Source organism: Muscardinus avellanarius (assembly GCF_963383645.1).
Source record: "Muscardinus avellanarius genome assembly, chromosome: 2".
NCBI lineage: Eukaryota > Metazoa > Chordata > Mammalia > Rodentia > Gliridae > Muscardinus > Muscardinus avellanarius.
In genome coordinates, this window is record NC_137787.1 from 127914290 (window position 1) to 127938124 (window position 23835).

Here is a 23835-nt window from a genome sequence, read left to right on the forward strand (position 1 = left end):
CGATCCCGGCCTCGGAGGCCCCAGCACTGGTCATGACTCAAGGCAGGCTCCGATGCCGGCCTCACCGGCCCCAGCACCGGCCTAACCCCTCGGCAGGCTCTTATCCTGGCCTCGGAGGCCCAAGTACCGGCCTTGCCTCATGGCAGGCTCTGATGCCAGCCTCGCTGGCCCCAGCACCGGCCTAACCCCTCAGCAGGCTCCGGTCCCGTCCTCGGGGGCCCCAACACTGGCCTTGCCTCACGGCAGGCTCCAATGCCGGCCTCGCTGACCCCAGTACCGGCCTAACCCCTCAGCAAGTTCCGGACCCGACCTCGGAGGCCCTAGCACAAGGCTTGCATCATGGCAGGCTCCAATGCCGGCCTCGCTGGCCCCAGCATCGGTCTAACCCCTCTGCAGGTTCCAATCCTGGCCACAGAGGCCTCAGTAGTGGCCTTGCCTCACAGCAAGCTCTGATGTCGGCCACTGGCCCCGGCGCCCGCCTAACCCCTCAGCAGGTTCCGATCACTGTCTCTGTGGTTATTATTTCAAAGGTTCCTGTTGTAATGTATCAGATCTCTGCCTCCCCTGAATATTGGCCACTGGCATTGCCACTGCCTCCACCGTTTCAAATCCTTCCCAGGCTCTTTTTCCACTCTGAATGTTGTCCAGTGTTCCTAAGCATGCGTGATGGTAGCATTCGACATTTGGTGTAATTTCTCCAAAAAAATAAAGTTGGTAAGATCCGGTTTCTGCTTCTCCTGAATACAAGTCTCCACCACCATCGCGGAGAACTCTTTCAACACTGCATTTCTCCTTGGTCTCCGCTAAACTCTCTCCTTATATGTGATGTCTGAGATTCTTAACAATATAGAGAAATAGCAGTCCTCTTTCACGGCGAATTTTTCCATAAGTTCCAGTGCATTTAGATAAGTTTTGTCTGCATCTCCAGTGTCCTGGCATCCATAACGGCTTTCTTACCACCTCTCCGATATTTTTCTTTATCTTTTTCTGTTCTGGGCCTGGTTTCTCCAGGGGTCTGGCGTGCTACTCACAGTTCGGCCCGGGGCCCAGAGTCCCGCGGCCCGGGCCCCATCTGGCGTGCCCAGCCCGCGACCCCCGCCCAGAACCCAGCGTCTTACTGGGCCTGGTTTCTCCAGGGGTCTGGCGTGCTACTCGCAGTTCGGCCCGGGGCCCAGGGTCCCGCGACCCGGGCCCCATCTGGCATGCCCAGCCCGCCGCAATTAACTTTTAATAGATGCTGTAACAGTGATTTGTTAGAAGATTCTAAGATCTGTCAGCTCCATAAAACTGAATTAATGATATTTAATAACCTCTGAAAAGAATAACAAGGAATTAATGTGTTATTAATAGTATAAAGAACTTGAAATGCTATATAACAAGGTTAGTTTATGCTCTAAATTCAAATAAATGAGGTTAAAACCATCACACACCCCTTCTTCTACCTCCAACTCCTCTGGAGCACAACAGTTTGATGTGGTAGATAGAGTGGATGCTCAGGGTCACACTGTCTGGCTCAGAGGCCTGTCCTGCTGTCCTGAGTAGAATACTTAACCTCTGACTGCATCAGTTTCCTCATCTGTTATGTAAAGATCAGAAAACAATCTGCCTCATCAAGGTGCCCTAAGGTTAGATGAGTTAAGACTTGCAAAGCCTGGACAGTGGTATACTCACTAAAGGATCACTGCCCCTTGCTTCCAACACCAGTCAATCAGCAAACAGAAAGCCCAGAATCCTTCTGTGGGGAGCCACCAGGGAAGACATTAACACAGAAGAAACATGCAGGGCAGTGAAGTCTACACAAGGGAGACAAGCCGTGGCGAGATACAGGCTGTGCAGAGCAGGTATGCTTTCACCATGGCTTTGAATTATCCATAAAGGTTAACTGGAAGGGAAGCAAGAACAGTCCAGGAAGTAGGAGCACCATAGTGACAGAGATGTCTATGTGTTCCAGAATGGAGAAAGGAGGCAGGCAGAAATCTAAAATGGAATACTTTCAAGGAAAAATTTCTTGTTCACAAACACATAAAATATTCCTCAATTTTTAAGTTTTAATGTACTCCTTTTCTTTCCACTATTAACTCTTTAAATTCCCAAACCATTCTTTCAAATCTCTCCTTTACTGTTCTACCTCTTCCAGACCCTGTTGGCCTACCAGATGCTGCAGCCACAACTGCTATCTATCCACCTCCTCAATTTCAAGCATCCATGCCTTCATTTCTGTTTTTTCTCTGTGGAAATTTAGTTAATACATACTTCCTCCATGAAGTCTCCCCTAAGAGGTCAGTCAGAATGGATTATTCTTCACTCTCCACCTAAACCACTGTGTGGAGGCTCAGGTCCTAGGTCCTACTGTTCTCACTGCAGCGAGGCTCAGTCCCTGTCTCCTTCTAAGGCCAGTGGCAGGTCTCAAACAACAAGGGCTGCACATCATTTATCTTCACACTCCCACAGGACCTAAAGCAGGTGTCTTGAGACAACAACAAACAGCTTGTAAACAACCTGTTGAATTAATACAAGTGAAAAAAATAGAGGGTAGAGTTCTAATGATGATAATGTGCTCAGGAGGCCATTAGGAAAGTGTGCCCCCTAGCACACAGCCTTAGACCAAGAGGTGACTAGCTGTCATGAACTTTTTCATAAGAGAAACCAAGTCTGGAAGGACACCCTTAAATCAGCCAAATTAATTTTCTTCTCCTGTTTTTCCAAAGGAAACTGAGTTGCCTGCTCCATGCTATAAGGCTGCCTTTCCCCCAACACCTAAGTTTGCCTTTACAGCTAAGAAAACTACTGTTTCCAACTGTTTTTCTAATTACACTGTCTCTCCTGACTACAGTGAGCGAAAGTTTAAAATACAAAAGCTTGCCAGGCATGGTGGCGCACGCTTATAATCCCCGCACTCGGGAGGCAGAGACAGGAGGATCGCGCAGGTTCGAAGCCAGCCACACTGGCTTAAGAGACCCTGTTTTCAAATAAAAATATTTTAAAAATAGGTCTGGGAGTGTAGCCCGGAGGTAGAAGGGCTTCCAGGAACCCTAGTACCACAAAACAAACAAACAAACAAACAAACAAACAAACAAATAAAATACAAAAGCTTGAAAAGGACAGTTCAAGTAGTAAAGCTTTTAAAAGGTAGTAAAATTTATTTTATATGTACTAGATAATAAATATTTTGTTTGGAAAACAAGAAAGAAAGGGAGAAAAAGAAAAAGGGAAGAAGCTTATAAGATCAGAAATTAGAACAAACCATTTGAATTTCCAGTTTTCATGTGACTAATATAATAGAGAACCAGGGACCAAGGTGCTGCTTCTATGAGGTGTAATACTCCACAACATCTTGATTTGTAAGCACAATATCACTTCTGTTATTACTCTAAATATCTGTAGTATTTTATGAGCTCAATCGGTAAATTAAGTGCTATTTCAGGGCAAAAAAAAGTTTTCTTTTTAAGCAATGAGATTATTAAATTAAAAGATTAAAGAATACCAGCTAAGCTGGGCATAGTGGAGCACGCTTATAATCCCAGCATTTGGGAGGCTGAGACCAGAGGATCACAGTTTGCAGACAGCCTCAGCTACTTAGCGAGGCCCTTTGCAACTCAGTGAGACCCTGTTTCAAAATAAAGAACAGAATATAGGGCTGGGGGTTGTAGCTCGAAGGTAGAATGCCCCTGGGTTTCATCTCCAGTACCGCACAAATAAAAAAAAATAAAGAATAAGAGCCAGAAAATAATCTGTGAGCAAAAATTTACTAATTAATTTTGTTATAGAGCCTTGATGTCTAGTCACAAAAGCAATCAAGGAATATGTTATAAAAATTAAGTTTCAAATTATAGGTGAGGCTTGTTTTCAGTAATGAAAAAAACTGGTGCTAGATTTGCCCTCCTATGTTTAATATCTATAAGAAGTGGCAAATATGAGGTGGCTGTTCTTACGCATTAGCCAACAGACAGCAGAGAACTCTAAGATGGATTTTTCTAGGTTCAGCCTATAACCTGAGTGCCTGCCAAAGCACCATTTAAAGAAAACAATATAACCCAGACGCCCCACAGTATAGAACACATACTAAAAATTACCTCACAAATGGAGAAGCTGAAAATGTAACACATAATCAAGAAAATTTTAAATAGCCAAGAGAAACAGCTGATCTAAGTGTTAGAATTAGCTGACAAAAGTATAAAGTAGTACATTACTTATCTATTTCTAAATACCAAATTATAGCCAGGTGTGGTGGTGCACACCTGTAATCCCCCAGCATTTGGGAGGCCGAGACCGGAGGAACGCAGTTCACGGACAGCCTCAGCTACTTAGTGAGGCCCTCCGCAACTTAGTGAGATCCTGTTTCAAAAATAAAGAATAAAAAATAGGGCAGGGGGTGTAGCTTGGAGGTCAAATGCCTCTGGGTTCCATCCCCAGAGCCGCAAAAATAAAATAAATAAATAAATAAATAAATAAATAAATAAATAAATAGCAAATTATACTAAAACTTAAAAGCTTAAAACAATTTATTGCTCTTACAGTTTCTGTGAGTCAAGAGTTTAGAAGTAGAGTTTACCTACAGATTTTTAGCTTGAAGTCCGTGACAGCTAATTTTGTGTGTTAACTTGGCAGGACCATGATCCCCAAATATTCTGTCAAACTTTATTTTTTGTTAGGGTGTTTCTAGATAAGATTAACACTTAAAATGATGGACTCTGAGACAGGGCTCCTGCCACATTTCTTCTTTTTTGTTTTGTGGGCTTGGGAATGGAACCCAGGGCATTTGACCTCCAAGCAACACCCCCTGACCTATTTTTTATTCTTTATTTTGAAACAGGGTCTCACTGAGTTACAGAGGGCCTCACTAAGAGCTGAGGCTGTCCGCGAACCGCGATCCTCCAGGTCTCAGCCTCTCGAATGCTGGGATTACAAGTGTGCGCCACCACGCCCGGCTTCCTGCCACATATATTCATTCAGCTTTTTTTAAAATTTTGAGCCGGAGAAACATTTCTCTAGCTTCCTTCTGGCTATAGCCACTCACTGAAATTAAGAATCTTAGGAGAAATTACAGTCAAATGCAAGTTCTAAATAATCCTCCTGGGTTCCTGCTCCTCCCCATAGATCAGTTTGTGATAGTTTCTACCACTTCGCACTCATTTTCTGTTCCTGAGTGCCTCCTCCTCCTAAACTTTAAGTTCCAGAAACAGATAGGAAGTCAAGTGCCTCACATCAACTGTTTTAACAGCATCCACATTTGTATGGGGTCAAATCCAAATAAACTTGGCAACTTCAAGGAAATTTACAAATTATTTGAAAGGCAAACATACTACCAAAGTTTCTTAAAAAGAAGTAGATAAGGTAGAAGCCCTGTATCTATTTTTAAAAATCATTTGAACAAAAAAGTATTCAGAAGTAGAACCATATATAGCAAAATAGTTTTTTTTAAATGATGCCAAAATAATTTAATGGGAAAAAAATTCCTTTGAAGAAGTGATGCTAGAACAACTAGCTATACTCATGAAAAAGTAAGACCTGCCTGCTGGGCGTGGTGGCGCAAGCTTGTAATCCCTGCACTTGGGAGGTGGAGACAGGAGGATCGCACAGTTTCGAAGCCAGCCTCACTGGCTTAATAGACCTTGTTTCCAAATTTTAAAAAGTATAAAATAGGTCTGGGAGTGTAGCCCGGAGGTAGAAAGGCTTCAGGAACCTCAGTACCACCAAAAAAAAAAAAAAAAAGTAAAACCTAACATTACCACCCATCCACTCCTCTACCACCACCACAGACACAATTAATTTAAGATGGATCACAGATTTAAATATAGGTTCAAAAGGAAATACAGAAAGGACTTCCAGGAAGTTAGCAACCGAGGGAAGCGGCACATACCAGTCCTGCGGACAACCAATCTCCACTAGCTTAAAAACAGAGTTCTTACAAAAGCCAGAAAAAAAAAAAAACCCACAACTTTAAAAAGAACATGATAAGTAAAAGGCGGCAAAAAAAAAAAAAAAAAGCTAGAAGACCGAAAAAAGATTAAAAAAGAAACCTGCACACCTTGCAGCTGCAGGCACCACAGCGGCACTATCTTGGATCACTACACCCAACTGCAAAAACACAAAGAAAAACAACCAAGGACTTGGAAGTAAGCGGCTACAGATCATCGGAAAGGTAAGGCATAGTTCCTCCTGCACAGACACTGGCTACAACTTGCAGCAGCAGTGGCAGAGCTCATCACACCCTCCAGAGAACCAGATCCAGAGCAGCACTCAACAATACCATAAGTGAACCTGCCATGGCACGGGAGAATGCCCAGCACAGGGCCCCCAGGGACTTGAGCAGCCATGATAAAATCCCTGGGTCTGAGACTCTGAGGCTCAACCCCGCAAAGGTGGGGGTGTAGTTCATTGTTGGACATAGCACAAGTTCAGACACATTCAGGCTCTGCATCAGTGGAAAGCATGGAGGGAGACCTATGCTTAACACTACATCCAAATAGTAGGATCTCCACAGACCACCCAATCATGGTGAACAGGGAAAAGTCAGACAAATCCAGCACTAGCTGTGGAGAACAGAGACTCTTACATTAAGTTTGGTCTCAGCGGCATCTACCACCTATAGAGGTAGGGAGAGACCAAGGCTCCACATCTGTGGAAAGCATGGAGGGTGACCTGCGCTTAACACTAGATCCAGCCCCACTGATAACAGCCATCTGCATTGACTGAGAATAACTCAGAGAATGAGGCTTGGAGCAGAAAAGGTGCTGGTGGTATTCGGTGCTGTGCAGAGAGAAATTGCAGAGACCCAGTGTGCTGAATATTCATATATTTGTAGGGTTGCATTAATTTATTGTTTTGTTGGGTTTTTGTGTGTATGAGTGTGTATACTTGTTTGTTCTTTTTCTTCCCAACCCCTTTCCCAAGCTTCTTCCCTTGTACATACCTACTCTTTTCTCTCCACCTCTTTTCTTTTTTTCTCTTTTCTCTTGTCTTTTATTAAAGTCACTTCATATCACTATACTAAATACTCTACATTGGCTACTTGAATACTACTACATATTTACTATCTCTAATCTCTACTATATACTACTTTACCAAACTCATACTCTCATCCTATTCTATCCTATCTGTGGCTTTACCCTTTTCTTACATTTACGACTTTACTTCCCTCCTTACTCAAACTTCACTGTTAAATACAACATAACTTGCCCTTGGATATACCAGCTGACATCTAGAGACTGAGAGAAATCTATCAAAACCAACAAACTTCTGACATCATGTGAAGAAGGAATAACAAGAAAGCAATGCATTCCCACAACACCACAATAAAAGAACCTGACAACACAGAATTGTAGAGATCTCCAGAAGGTCAAATCAGGAATGTAACTGTAGAAATAATAAAGGATTTCTGAAAAAAAGATAGAGCCTAAAAGAAAAAAATGCCATTGTTAAAGTGAAGGCATCAATTCAAATTATACACAATTGATTAGACCACATGAAGAATAGAATCTCACTACTACATGATCACTCCAAAAATGAATGCATAGTATATAACTTAGAAAAAAAAACAATTCAAAAGCATGAATTGAACACTGAAGAAATATGGGCTCATTTTAAAAGAACTAACCTAAGAATAATTAGAATAGAAAAGAAATAGAAGGTAAAACCAGAGATCAACAATCTTTTCAGAAAAGTAGTATCAAAATTTTTTCCAAGCCGGGCGTGGTGGCGCACGCTTGTAATCCCCGCGCTTGGGAGGCGGAGACAGGAGGATCGCGCAGGTTCGAAGCCAGCCGCGCGCGCTGGCTTAGGAGACCCTGTTTCTAAATAAAAATATAAAAATAGGTCTGGGAGTGTAGCCCAGAGGTAGAAGGGCTTCCAGGAACCCCAGTACCACCAAAAAAAAAAAAAAAAAAAAAAAAAAAAAAAAATTTTTTCCAAGCCGGGCGTGGTGGCGGCGCACGCTTGTAATCCCCGCACTTGGGAGGCTGAGACAGGAGGATCGCACAGGTTCGAAGCCAGCCTCAGCTACTTAGTGAGGCTCTCAGCAACTTAGTGAGACCCTGTTTCCAAATAAAATATAAAATAGGTCTGGGAGTAGCCGGGCGTGGTGGTGCACACTTGTAATCCCCGCGCTTGGGAGGTGGAGACAGGAGGATCACGCAGGTTCGAAGCCAGCCGCTCGCGGTGGCTTAGGAGACCCTGTTTCCAAATAAAAAAAATGTAAAAATAGGTCTGGGAGTGTAGCCCGGAGGTAGAAGGGCTTCCAGGAACCCCAGTAAGACCAAAAAAAAAAAAAAAAAAAAAAAAAAAAAAGTCTGGGAGTATAGCCCGGAGGTAGAAAACCCCTGGGTTCCAACCTCAGTACCACAGGAAAAAAAATTTTTTTCTTTCCAAACATAGAACAAGAGACCGATAGATACACAGATACAGGAAACTTATAGAACCCCCTTTAGACAAGATCAGAGAAAAAGGTTCACCATGCCACATAATAGTGAAACTGACTAGGAAGCCAAGGAGAGAATCTTAAAGGCAACAAAAATAAAAGACCAAGTGGCATTCAGAGGCAAACCAATTAGAAACACTCCAGACTTCCCAAACCAAGTCATGAAAGCCAGAAGGGCCTGGAGTAACATCTTTCAAACTCTGAAAGAAAATGTGCAGCCAAAAATTTTCTACCCAGCAAAACTATCTCTCAAATTAGACAAGGAAATAAAAATCTTCCACAACAAACAGAAGCTGAAGGAATTTATGTCTTCCAAACCAGCACTAGAGGAAATACTCAAAGATATTTAACTGCAAAGAAAAAATAAGTAATACACACTAAACCAGAGAAACAAGAATTTCTATCAAGCAAACAATCAAGAAAAGAAGAACAAGAACAAGCACTACCTCAAACAGAAGTTAAAACTCAGTATGTTAGGAATTAAAAATCATCTCTCAATAGTCACAATGAACATAAATGACCTCAAATCCCCAATAAAAAGACATAAGTTTGCAAAATGGATTAAAAAAACAGAATCCTCAGACCTCAAGAATACCATCAATGAAATGGACCTATTAGGCACACATGAATATTCCACCCAACTACAGCAGAGTTCTCATTTTTCTCAGCTGTTTATGGAACTTTCTCCAAAACAGATCACATACAGGGACACAAAGTGAGCACTAGCAAATTTAAAAAATGTGACGTACTTCCCTGTATCTTTTCAGACCATAGTGGAATGAAACTAGAAATCAACTATATGAAGACCCAGAGAAACCACACAAACATGTGGAGACTGAACACCACACTGCTTGAATAAAGAATGTGTCATAGAAGAAGTAAGGGATGAAATCAGTAAATTTCTAGAAACAAATGAAAATAGAGAGATAACATATCCAAACCTCTAGGACACTTTGAAGGTAGTATTAAGGGGAAAATTAATAGCATTGAATGCTCACATAAGAAAAAGAGAAAATCACCAAATAACCTAATGAGACACCTCAAAGCCCTTGAAAATCAAGAACAATCGAATCCCAAACCCAGTAGAACACAGAAAATTATTAAAATCAAAGCAGAAATCAATGAAGTAGAGAACCAAAAAACAATACAGAAAGCCAACAAAACCAAAAGCTGGTTTCTCAAAAAAAAAAAATTAACAAGATAAACTTCTAGACAACTTAACCAAAAAAAAAAAAAAAAAAAAGAATCAACTGAAATTATGAAGAAAAGAGATGAAAAAGGAGATATTAGCACTGACAGTGTAGAAATCCAGAGGATTATCAGAAAACTACTTTGAAAAACTATACTCCAACAAAATGGAAAATCTGAAAGAAATTAACAACTTTCTAGATAAATACAACATTCCTAAACTGAGTCAAGAAGATACAGAAAATTTAAACCAACCAATAGCAATCAAAGAGATTGAAACAAGATTAAAGAGCCTACCATCAAAGAAAAGCCCAGGACCAAATAGTTTCCCAAGTGAATTATATAAAATCTTTATAGAAGAGCTAATCCTGATACTCCCCAATCTGTATTGTGAAATAGAAAGAAACGGGACTCTCCCAAATGCATTCTATGAAGCCAACATCCCATTAATACCAAAACCAAATAAAGACAGCTCAAGGAAGGAAAACTACAGGCCTATATGTTTGATGAACCTGGATGGAAAACTGCTAAACAAAATACTAGCAACATGCATTCAAAACTACATCAAGCCGGGCATAGTGGTGCACGCTTGTAATCCCCATGCTTGGAAGGCTGAGGCAGGAGGATGACACTGGTTTGAAGTCAGCCTCAGCTACTTAGTGAGGCTCTCAGCAACTTAGTGAGACCCTGTTTCCAAATAAAATATAAAATAGGTCTGGGAGTATAGCCCGGAGGTAGAAAGCCTCTGGATTCTACCCCAGTACCACACACACACACACACACACACACACACACACACACACACACCTACATCAAGAAAATCATACACCATGACCAAATAGAGTTCATCACAGGATGCAAGGCTAGTTCAACATACGAAAATCAATCCATGTAATTCATCACATAAACAGAACCAGACAAAAGTCATATGATCATTTAAAAAGACGGTGAAAAGGCATATGACAAAATCCAACATCCATTTATGCTAAAAGCACTTCAGACAATTGGAATAGAGGAAACATACCTCAACATCATAGTGGCAATATACAACAGGCCCACAGCCAACATCATATTAAATGGGGGAAAACTTTGAGAATTTCCCCTAAAAACAGGAACAAGACAAGGATGTCCATTATCACCATTTCTTTTTAATATAGTACTTGAAACTATAGCCAGAACAATAAGACAAGAAAAGGAAATCAAAGGAGTACAAATAGAAAAAGAAGAACTCAAACTTTCACTATTAGCTGGGCGTGGTGGCACATGCTTGTAATCCCTGCGTTTGGGATGCTGAGACAGGAGGATCACGCAGGTTCAAAGTCAGCCGTGCTGGCTTAAGAGACCCTGTTTCCAAATAAAAAAGTATTAAATAGGCCTGGGAGCGTAGCCCAGAGGTAGAAGGGTTTCCAGGAACCCCAATACCACCAAAAAAAAAAAAAACTTTCACTATTTGCAGATGACATGATACTATACTTAGAAGACCCAACAAACTTAACCAAAAGGCTTATAGAACTTATCAACAAATTCAGCAAAGTGTCTGGATACAAAATCATTCTTAAAAATCAGAAGCTTTTCTATATACCAACCATAAATCCACTGAAAAAGAAATCCACTCAGGATATCCCACAAAAAAATAAAATACTTAGGAATGAACTTAACCAAGAAGGTAAAAGACCTCTACAAAGAAAATTTTAAAACACTGAAAAAAGAAATTGAAGAAAATCTTAGAAGATGGAAAGAGCTTCCATGTTCATGGATAGGCAGAATAAATATCATTAAAATGGCCATACTTCCAAAAGTGATCTAGAGATTCAATGCAATGCCCATTAAACTACCAAGATCATTCCTCACAGACTTAGAAAAATCAGTCCTTAAATTTATTCGGAGTAACAAAAAGCCCAGAATAGCCAAGTCAGTTCTCAGCAACAAAAACCATGCAGGAGGAATCACAATACCTGACTTTATACTACAAAGCCACTGTAATAAAAATATCATGGTACTTGCAAAAAACAGATATATAAACCAATGGAGCAGAATAGAAGGCCCAGAAACAAGTCCACACACTTTCAGCCAATTGATCTTTTATAAAAGGGCCAAAAACATACACTGGAAAAAAGTTAGCCTGTTCAACAAATGGTGTTGGCAAAACTGGTTAACCATATGCAGAAAACTGGAAATAAACCCCACTTTCTCATACTGTACAAGAGTCAATTCAAGATGGATCAAAGACTTGGAAATTAGACCAGAGACCTTGAAGCTCCTTGAAAAGGGCATATGTCTAACACTACAACACAAAGGCATAGGTAAAAACTTTCTCAACAAGACCCCAAAGGCACAAAAAACTAAAAGGCGAATCAATACGTGGGATTGCATTAGACTGAAGAGCTTCTGTACATCAAAAGAAGCTATCAAGAACCACAACCTATAGCCAATAGAACAGTAGAAGATTTTTGCCACCTACTCCTCCAATAAAAGACTAATATCTATACTATAAAGAGAACTAAGGAAACTCAGCACTAAAGAAAACAAATAACACAAAATGAAAAAATGGGCAAGTGAATTAAATAGACAATTCATGAAAGAAGAAATTCAAATGGCCAATAAATGCATGAAAAAATGCTCAATATCATTAGCAATCAGAGAGATGTAAATCAAAACTACTCTGAAATTTCACCTAACTCCAACTAGAATGGCAATCATTCAAAATACAAACAACAAATGCTGGAAAGGATGTGGAGAAGTGGGAACTGTAAGACATTGTTAGTGGGACTGCAAAATTAGTGGAAACACTAATTTTGGAAACACTTTGGAAAACAGTATGGAGGATCATCAGAAGAATGGGAATGAATTTACCATATGGTCCAGCAACACCGCTTTTGGGTATTTATCCAAATGAATGGAAACCAAACTAGCCATACAATTCACCATTGCCAAACTATGGAATCAGCCAAGATGTCCATCAACAGATGAATGGATTACAAAACTTTGGGATATGTACACAATGGAATTCCACTCAGCCATAAAGAAAAACACAATTACATCATTACAGGGAAATGGATGGAACTGGAGAACATTATTTTAAGTGAGATTAGTCAGTCACAAATAATAAGAAATCAGATGTTCTCCCTAATATGCTGAAGCTAGGGAGAAAAATGGGTCATAGGAGGATCTCTAGACAAAGAAGAGGATACTATAGATGAGCAAATAAGGCAACTTACCTGAGGAGAAGAGAGAAATTCTCTAATGTGCATGATGTACATTAACCAACATATCAATGTCAATCACTAAGCCAAACATGAGAAGGAGGGAGGGTAATAGAATGGGGCAGGAAATATGTAAGGGCTAATTGGGTGATGTGTGCATGTATGCCTCCACCATCTTGTACTTCATTAAGATGTATGACTATAATGCACCAATAAAAATTTTAAATAAAAAGGAAATACAGAAGAGAAAACCTGTAGCTTTGGAATGAGCCAAAAATTTCTTAAGACATGCAAATTACTATTCATTAAAAAAATACCTTGACAAGAGGACTTAGACAAAATTTAAAATTTCCTTTTGTCAAAAGACACTATAGTCGGGGCATAGTGGTGCATTCCTGTAATTCCAGTACTTGGGAAGCTGAGTCAGGAAGAATGCAGATTCATTGATAGCCTCAGCAACATAGCAAGGGTTAGGGATATAACTAGGAGGTAGAATGCCCCTGTTCAATTCCTAATAAATCTCACAAATAACACACACACACACACACACACACACACACACACACACACACCACACACAAATGATATTTAAAAAGCAAACTACAAACTGACATATCCTGATAAATAGCTTACATAAACCATTAGTAAAAAAAAAAAAAAAACCTAATAACTCAAATAAAAACAGAAGAATGTTGGTACAGTTGTGCCCACTTGCAATCCTAGCTACTTGGGAGGCTAAAGTAGGAGGATTATAAGTTTAAGGAAAGCCTGGGCAACTCAGTGAGACCTGTCTCAAAATAAAAATCATCAGGTACAGGGGTACATCTTTGTAATCCTAGTACTTGAGAAGCTGTGACAGAAAGACTGCAAGTTTGAGGTCAAATAAAATATGTAAAGGTCTGGAGATATAAACTCAGTGACCGAATGCCCCTTGGTTCAATCTCCAGTACTGCCACACACACACACACACACACACACACACACACACACACACACACACACAATTATACTGAATGAAGTAGTTAGGAAGCAAGACTATATATTGTGATTCCATTCATATGAAGTTTAGCGAGAGGCAAAACTAATTCCTGCTGATGAGTTGGGTAACACGAATGTCTGTTATGCTTTGGATTTGGAGTGCCCCTTACAGGCTCATCCTCTGCTGAAGGCTTGGTCCAGGTTGGCAGCTCTATAGGGAGGTGGTGGAAACCGAAGAAGATGGGTTTTATCTGGAGGAGTAGGCCATTGGGGGCCTGCCCTGAAAGGATCTGTCTTGTCTTCAACCATTTCTCTTCTCTCTCTCTCTCTCTCTCTCTCTCTCTCTCTCTCTCTCTCTACCCCTTTCTCTCTCTGCTTCTCAGGCACAAGAAGCTGAGCAGCTTTACTCCACCAAGAAGTTCTGCCTCACCAAAGGTCAAAAAGCAATGAAGTCAGCTGACCATGAACCTCTGATGCCATGAGCCAAAATAAATCTTACCTCTTTTAAGTTGATAATGCCAAGTATTTTGTCACAGCAATAGAAAGCTGACTAACACATTGTCGAAATGAGGTTTGAATTAACATGCAGGGGCACACAGAAACTTTCTGAGAGGACAGAAATATCCTACATCTTGATTGGCATATTGATTGAACTGGAGGATACATTTATCAAAATTCACTAAATTATATACTTAAGATACACACATTTCACTCACTATATGTAAACTTTATCCCAAAATAAAATAATTCACTTATGAAAATTTCAACATTCATTAACAAGATGAAATTACATTATTTTTGTGTGTGTGGTACTGTGGATTGAACCCAAGGGTATTCTACTTCCGAGTTATACCTCCAGCCATATTTTTTATTCTTTATTTTAAGCAAATAAAGAATATTTATCTAGACTCTAAGTTGCCGAGAGCCTCATTAAGTAGCTGAGGCTGGCCATGAACCTGTTATCCTCCTATCTCAGCCTCTCCAGTATTGTGATTACAAGCGTGCACCGCCACGTCCAGCTGAAATTAAAATTTTAAAGCAGCATATTTTGAAAAGACCTCAAGAGACCTTTATTTTAATCATTTAAATAAAGTTTAATAAAGACTCTTCAAGTTTGAATGTAAAAGCTTTAATGCTACCAAGTATATTAACACAAATGCTGCTCTAAATGTAAGAATTTCTTTAAAATGTAAAGAACTTCAATAGAGTACTGTGGCCTGTTTTCATTGAGTACAAACTGGTTTTGTGATGCTATAAAGATTTAAATAAACAGAAAAAGATAACAAGAAATGGATGGCACAGAGCTCAAAATACAATAAAGGAAAAATATCATACCTGTTGGAAGAGGTATATATATCCTTTTCTCTAATCTCCTTCGCAAAGCTTCATCGATGTCCCATGGGAAATTAGTAGCAGCCAATACCATAACCATTTTGGAGGGATCATCATTTTCTAAAGCGCCTCCAACTCCTAGACATAGGAAGTGGAGAAAGGCTGTCAGTGCTTTTATTGTAGCCCTTTAGTTAACTCAAGTAACATTTCTACTATAATGGTTGGTGGTAAAATCAATAATAAAAAGATTACAGTCTTCCTGATCTCTAAAGGATGGCAAAACCAGACACATCAACAGATCACTACAAAACAAGAAAGTTTTAAAAGAATTCACATAATCTAATGCCAGGTTCTAAATGCAATAAAAACTAATTTCTCTGTTAGATGATGAACACGGATATCCTTTGGGAGAAAAATAGGCTTAATTAGTATGTTTTATTCTTTCTTTCCTTCTCTTTTTGTTTTTCTCTACCCTCACCCTACCCAGAACTGGGGACTGAACTCATGGTGCTCTTCCACTAAATTACACACTAACCCCTTTTATTTTTATTTTGAGAAAAGGTCTCACTAAGTTGCCTAGCCTCAAACTTGCCATTCTCCTATCTCGGCTGCTCAAGTGGCTGGGATTACAGGTATGTGCCACCACATCTAGCTTCTTTCTTTCTTTTATAAACATGAGTTCCCTCAAACACTGTTTAATTTTCATTTTGAATCTAATTTATTTGATTTTCTCAAGAAACAAGAACAGTGAGGGTTCACATTACTTAATACAGAAGCATGCGGTTATAATTTTGAAAGACAAGTTACATAGCAAAAATTTTGTCCTTCATATTTTTACTTGACTTGTAAAAATTAACTGAGAAAAGAAATCTAAGAATGAACCTAATAATCAAACTCTGATGAATATACTGTTTCCTTTTACAATCAAACTAACTACAAGTATGTACAGAATCTGCTTTTTCAGAATTAATAATGATTTAAAAATTCCAGGTCACACAACAGAAATTCTTATATGTAAATATATGTGTATGTATATGTATGTGTGTGTATAATATACATATGTACACCCAAAATTCACAAATTTTATTAATATAATCTTTTAAGCCTGGCATAAAAAAATTAGTGAATTTAGAGCCACCTAGGTCAGTGTGTATTTTCATAGTAAATTACTACTAAACTCCTATTTTAACCATTTCACAAATAATCAAACTATCCAACTGAAACTAATAGTCACAAACACTCCTCAGTGAAATTTTGCTGTCAAATTTGTACTCAATGATTTTTTTTTCAATTTTAAACATTCACTGTTTTTCCCTATACCCCTTCCACAAAATATAACATAGCTTCTCCTTTCATACTTAAGTAAAGTTAAAACAGTAAACTCATTGAGGAGAAAGGACTCTTAGTATATTATTTGTAATATAATGGCTGGTATTAGTATATAACACATATTATAAATATCACTAAGTATCAATGATTGGTAGATGATAACCACTACTGTTTTGAAATAACATCTGGATTTTTTTAAATGTTTTTATTTTTTCATATGGTTTTTTATCACAGAACTACCAGAATAAGCAGCAGTTCTGAGCCAGTAACTCCCTTCCTTCTGTGGCTCCCCAGTGCCTTTTCTTTGTCTGGGTGACCCTGACCAAAGCTTCAAAGCCCAGCTTATCTCTCCTTTCCATGACCCCTTGGTTTGGGTGTACAACTCCTACTGTGTTTTCCCCGCACCAACTTTACTTCTACCATAGAACATACCACGAGGTATTATAGTTTTCTAGATGCTTCCCATCTAGATCAGTGATCCTTTAGTCTGGTCGCGGGCCTCTTTATACTCCTAAAAATTATTGGGAGCACCGAGAGTTTTTCTATGTGTAGAGTACATCTTTGCCATTAGAAATAAAAGTAAATTTAGGCTGGGCGTGGTGGCGCACGCTTGTAATCCCTGCGCTTGAGAGGCAGAGACAGGAGGATCACGCAGGTTCGAAGCCAGCCACGTGCACTGGCTTAGGAGACCCTGTTTCCAAATAAAAATGTAAAAAATAGGTCTGGGAGTGTAGCCTGAAAGTAGAAGGGCTTCCAGGAACCCCAGTACCACACACACATACACACACACACACAAAAGAAATAAAAGTAAATTTTAAAATACTAATTTTTAAATAACAATAAGTCTACTACCTATTAACATAAATAATATATTTTTATAAAAAGCAAGTATATTTCAAAACAAAAAGAATAGTAAGAGTCTTTTGCAAATACTTTAATCTTCAACTAAGTAGGGAACAGCTGGATTCTCATATCTGCTTCTGTTTTCCATCTTTTCTGATATTCCCAGGTCATATAGCCTCTGGAGAACTCTGCTGCAAACTTATGAGAAAACAAGAGTGAGAAAAAGTAAATGCCTTGCTATTACTACTAAAATACTCTAGACCTTGCAGAGCCTTTAAAAGGGCCTCTAGGACTCTGGGCGTCTGGATCCTCTACTCTAATAAGCTCCTTGAAGGCCTTGGTAGTTCTCTGTAACCTCAGAACCTGAAATAGCACATGATTCATTGAGTACACAATAAACTCTTTAAATTCATGAACAAGAAATGAACAAATGGGTGAATAAAGAGATGATTAAAAATAATTTCAGGCTGCCTTCTAGCCTATTCATTGAGAACTTCCAGAGTCTAAATGAAATTCAAAAAGGACAGGTACCAGTTCTGAGATAGAATTAAATATCAATTACCATCCATCTGAATGAGGAGCTCAGACTTGACTCTGCGGCTTGCTTCATGCTCGTCAGAAGTGCCTCTTCGGCTGCAAATGGAGTCTATTTCATCAATGAAGATCGTGGTAGGGGCATAAAACCTAGCCTTTGTGAAAAGATTTTACAGAAATAAACTCTCAGAAAATAACTTTAAAACCACTTTTTTCTTTTAAAAGTAAGGGCAAATTAAAGTTGAAATCTCAACTTCAATCCCACCACCATCTTACTGAAAGAGACTAAATCAATTCAATCAGATAAAAAAAATCTAAAAATAAGTTATATGGTTGGGGAAGTCAAATGATAAATACATGGAGTTCATTGTACTGTTCATTCTACTTCTGTGTTTGAAAATTTCGATAATAAAAAAATTTAAGGTATATTAACCTCTATCCACAAATATGCATTCTTACATAGTTATTGCAAATCACTTATGAAAAAGGAATCAACTTTAATGACAGGTCAGTTTTTAACTAATTTTAAAAATACATATTGAAGCTGGGCGTGGTGGCACACACTTGTAATCCCAGCATTTGGGAGGCTGAGACAGGAGGACTGTGGTTTGCAGACAGCCTCAGCTATCTTGTGAGGTCCTTTGCAACTCAGTGAGACCCTGTTTCAAAATAAAGAATAAAAAAAGAGGGCTAGGAGTGCAGCTTGGAGGTAGAATGCCCCTGGGTTCCATCCCCAGTACCAAAAAAAAAAAAGAAAAAAAAAAGAAAAGAAAAAAATTTGAAAAAAAAATACACATCTCCTCCACCAGACAGATATTCAGAAACACCAATAAATCTACATATAGCCAGTCTCTCTACTCTGAGCAGACAAGATGCCAGAGGGCCTGCTTTTACCATAGAGAGGAAGATACCAACTATCCCACAAAGCCCACCATCTCATTTCTCATTAGTGTATCCAGAATTGGCTATATACAACCATAATGCTCTTTTTAAGAAAATTTTGAGGTGAACAGACCCTGATTTGGGGGCATCATACAGCTACCTACATAGCACTCTGGAATTTGCATACATCAAACTCACCATTTCAAACAGCAGACGGACCAACTTCTCAGACTCCCCTCTATATTTAGATGTCAGCGTGGAAGAGGAAACATTGAAGAAAGTTGTGCCGCACTCAGTGGCAACGGCCTTAGCCAGCATAGTCTTACCTGTGCCTGGCGGTCCAACCATTAGAACACCCTGAAATTTCAAAAAATGAAATTTCAAGAGATACCTCTTCATCAATTATCATCAACTATTAATGGTGAAGTACATGAACATTCTCTCATCAAAATGTAAACATAATGGTTACAGATCATGAGGCATTTGGCATTTTATGGGTAGAAAAATGAAGACTGATTTTATAAAATGTCTCAAATCAGAGGTAGCCAGAGATAAGCTAATAAGGAGCCTAAACAACAACGAATCTTCTCATATATTTACAAAGAATCTTTCCTGGACCCAGCACAAGATATTTAAAATAAAATAATTTAAAATAAAATCTTGTATACAACTTAAGAGTGATTCCTCTGTTAAGACATAATGAAGATAACATTTTCTTTCTTTTTTTTTTTTTTGTGGTACTGGGGTTCCTGGAAGCCCTTCTCCCTCTGGGCTACACTCCCAGACCTATTTTTATATTTTTATTTGGAAACAGGGTCTCCTAAGCCAGCGCAAGCGGCTGGCTTCGAATCTGCGCGATCCTCTTGTCTCTGCCTCCCACACGCAGGGATTACAAGCGTGCGCCACCACGCCCAGCTGACAAATGTATTTTTAAATAACTACTGTTTTCTTCCAACATTTTTAGTGGAAGTTCAGACACACAGCTAATACTACATTTTTTATTTTGCACAATGATGATTTTTTTAAAGAGGAATTCTGACTCTGTTGCTTACTTAGTTTGATGATCTTCTAAAGGTTTAGATTTTGAAAACTGTGTGTACCACAATCAGAATGGCAATCATCAAAAAGACAAAATAAATAAATGCTGGTAAGGACGTGAAGAAATTGGAACTCTTCTACACTGTTGGTGGGACTACAAATTACTTCAGCCACTATGGAGACTAGAATACAGTCTTCTGAAAATGGGGAATGGATTACCATCTAATCTAGCTTTACCACTCCTAGGTACTTTCCAAAGGGACTGAAACCAGAGTATTACAGTAATAAATGCATATCTATGTTCATAGCAGCACAATTCATAACAGCCAAATTATAGAACATGAGTGTCCATCAACAGATGACTAGATTATAAAATTGTGGATATATACACACAACAGCATTCTATTCAGCAATAAAAACAAAATTATGTCACTTTCAGGAAAATGGATGGACCTGAAGAACATGAAGTGAGATTAGCCAGTCACAGAAAGTGGTGAGTCATATGTTTTCTCTAATAGGTGGAAACTATGGAGGAACCAGAGGGACTTCAGAAAATGGAGGAGAAACTTCAGTGGAGCCAGAGAGGTGGTCTAAGGAAGAAGGTGGAGAGCGAAGATGAAGGAAGGAACTACTTCCACTGACTGTATGTACATATGTGAGAATACCAATGTCAATCTCAGTACCATGTATGGGGTGGAGGGTGATGAAGAAGGAGTCAGGGGAAAGCCCACCCAAGTACATGTATGTCACTATCACTATGATTTACATTATGGTGTGAAACTACAATGCATCAATAAAATTATATTTAAAAAAAGAAAAGACAACTTTGTATGCCAAAGTTTTATGAACTCCAAATTCAGAAGCTGTCTAAAGCCCTTTCTAGCTATAGAATTTTGATACACAAAACAACTGGAGATCACAAGAGTTTGAAACACTAGTTTCATAAAAGTTTCTTTTTGCTTTGTAAGGAGGCTTTAAACTGTGAGACTTAAGATTTTCAAAAATGAAAACTAACTGATGCTCTAGGCACTGTTATAAGGCACAGCTGCAGCTAAGTCCACAATTTTCCTTCTAATATCCTCTTTCAATTTCCTCTCAGTTCCTATGCCAGTAAAGTAGCCACCTGCAAAGGAATTTGTTTCCAACACTGGCATCTATACATACATACAGTTCATAGATACAGTATAGTATTTCTAAATCTCACCTCCTGGCAATATTAATCCTTTGATTATCACCTTTTCTCTATCTCTCTGCCTACTGACTCTCCTCACAGCACTGAAATGTGCTTAAATCTATCCATTTTAAAAAATCCTTTGCTTGGCCCTACAAATCCTCTATAGCTAGAATCCACCTCTCCTCCTCTTTGAAGCCAACCTTCTTAAAAAAGTCTATGCTACTACTTTTTCATAGGCTCAGCCTGCCTTTCCCTGCCGCCACTGCACAAAATCACCAAACTTACTCCTTCAGTGGCCCTACTTCAGCCTTCTCTCCTGCCTTTGCTCTGACTCCGATGCTGCTCACACGTGGTTTGTCCCTCCTGACACCCAGGTGCCATTCAGCAGGTTCTGTGGCACCACACTCTTTTCCTGACACATCTCCTACTCTGTGGCTATTTTCAGTTTCTTTCAGATCTCTTCCTCCCTTCCCCTTTATACTTGCAAAGCAGTTCTAAGATTTTTACCTATATACCTTTATAAAGCTAATTGAACAGATTCATCCATGCCTGTATCATTTAACTACTACTTAGATCTCACAGTTTTAATTTAAACTCAAAACTCTATCCCAAGCTCCTTACCTATTTCCAAGTACCTGCTGAGTATCTGCCTCAACACATTGTTTCTATTTATACCTACCCCCACCCCTTTCTCCATTTCCAGTATCAGTCCGTTCTGTATAAAAAAGAATTTGGCTGCTTTTGTCCCTACTCCCTGGAAAAAAGCCTCTAAAGCCTTGGAATTTACTTGAGTGACAGGTGTTATTCATGGTGGGCTCTGAAACTATGCTAATGAGATGACTCACAATGGGTCCTGTATAGTTTTTGCGGACAGGATGACTCAGGATGAGAGCTGACCATGCTCTAAAAATGATTAAAGTTAGGGCTTTGAACCATGTGACATCAAATCAACCTCTGGGGAGAGAAGGGACTAAAGATGGCGATCCACAGGAAATGATTCGATTGATCACGCCTACCTAATTAACCCAGTGCAAACTTTGGAGAAAAAGAGCTTGAAAGCCCTTTCATATTTCACAGTACTCTGCACAGTCACGCATCCCCATGCCAGGAGAGTAAAGCACCCTGACTCCACAAAGTGGAGAGGAGAAGACAAAGTGTCACATTATTCAGTATTCTTCCAGACTTCTTCCTCTGTTTGTCTCCCTCTGCCCATTCCTAATTTGTATCCTCTGGCTACAATAAAACCATAGTCATTAATGTAATGCTTTTCTGAGTAGTACTGCAAGTCACCATAAAAAAATTATCAAAGCTGAGGGGTAGAGAGTCCTTGAATTTGGAGCCAGCTAGTCTGAGTGATGGTAGACTGGGACCTGCAAGTTTGTGGATGGTGTCTGATGTGAGGGCAATCATGGGAAACTACACTCTCAGCCTGGGGAGTGTGGCCCAACTCTGGTAGGTGGTGTCAGAAGCCACCATATAGCCTTTCAATTCTACCTGAAACTTGGGAGCATATGGCTTGTCCCTCTCACTCATACCTTCTATATCCCTCACAAATCCATCCACTTTTCACTAAGGCAACAGCATGCCTTTGTTCAGGTCCTCACTGTCTGGCTAGATTATCCCAACAGCCTCTCAATCATACTCCTTACTACTAATATCCACCTGTGTCCATTTACAATGCAACCTCCATAATGCAACAGGAAGGAGGTCTTTCTACATCTGCAGATCACTCTTCTATTAAACAGTCTTCAATGGCTCAGAGCTCTATGGCCCAGCACACAGGGCTCTCTGAGAGACACAGTTCCCACCTACCACTCCAACAGCATGTTTTGTTCCTAGACCCCATATGAATATTTTACCTCCAGCCACAATGAACTACAGATGATTCTCCAGATACACTGCATCCTCAGATACTTTTCTGTTTGTGACAGCCATTCTGCCTTGGAGATTCCTCATCACGCCTGCCACTGAACTTGCAATGGTCTTTTAGGTTTTGGCTCAGAGGGATAGCTCTGGGAAGCCATCCTGATACATCTCCACAGCAGACTTAATTTAATGACTTTTCTCTCTGCTCCACCATGGCTTGTTCATTACTCTTTCACAGCACTAGTCACAGTGCTTGGTTATAACACATGCTTGCTTCCACAAATGCCACGAGCTCCTCGTGGGGCTGCTGTTTATTCATCTTGGTCTCCCCTGTACTTAATTAACACTTGGCACATGGCAAATATTTAATGTGTGTTTGCCCAAAGTACATTCATTGAAACCTTACTAAGTGTTGGACTCTGAAGAAAGAAAGTTAAATTAGTCAGGAATCACACACAAAAAAAATCCTCAAGAAACTTTTAATCTAGTAGAGGACATAGATAAATAAATTATGATTCAGTTTAGGATGACAGGCTGCATGGTAAATGGATAGATGAACAGAGTCTCCATGTAAGAGTGACTCAATAATGCATATATATACAGATAGGAAAAGTACATCTGTCTGTTTCCTGGGCATATTCTTATTTTCTAAGTATAATTTTACATGTTTCCTTGAAAAGAATCACATAATAACTTAAACTAATAATGAAGAACCTTATTATTATTCTGTTAGAAAAACTTTCTTCCTTGAGATAAATTTTTTTGCAGGGGAACCAAGGGGCATTCGACCTCTGAGCTGCACCCCCAGCTCTATTTTTTATTCTTTTTAATTTGAAACGGGGTCTCACTAAGTTGCAGGGGGCCTAAGTAGCTGAGGCTGTCCATGAACCACAATCCTCCTGTCTCAGCCTCCCAAATGCTGAGATTACAAGCGTGCTCCACCACGCCCTCCCTTTATGTCATCTCACTATTTACCCACAGGCAAAAACCTTGCTATTATCTTTAGCCTTGCCTTCTTCTTCACAAATATATTACATTTGAAAGGTAACCAG

At 39.4% G+C, this 23835-nt stretch overlaps 1 protein-coding gene across 1 annotated transcript in view; it reads right to left on the bottom strand.

Annotated features, from left to right (window-relative positions):
• The window catches only part of KATNAL1 (katanin catalytic subunit A1 like 1), a gene marked incomplete at both ends in the record, with an annotated part of 102420 nt that overhangs the window by 15379 nt on the left and 63206 nt on the right, over window positions 1–23835 (bottom strand). The window contains 3 exons of the mRNA XM_080689792.1: window positions 15121–15255; window positions 17852–17978; window positions 18904–19062. Coding sequence (XP_080545918.1) covers window positions 15121–15255; window positions 17852–17978; window positions 18904–19062 — 421 coding nt within the window. The remainder of the gene's footprint in view (window positions 1–15120; window positions 15256–17851; window positions 17979–18903; window positions 19063–23835) is intronic.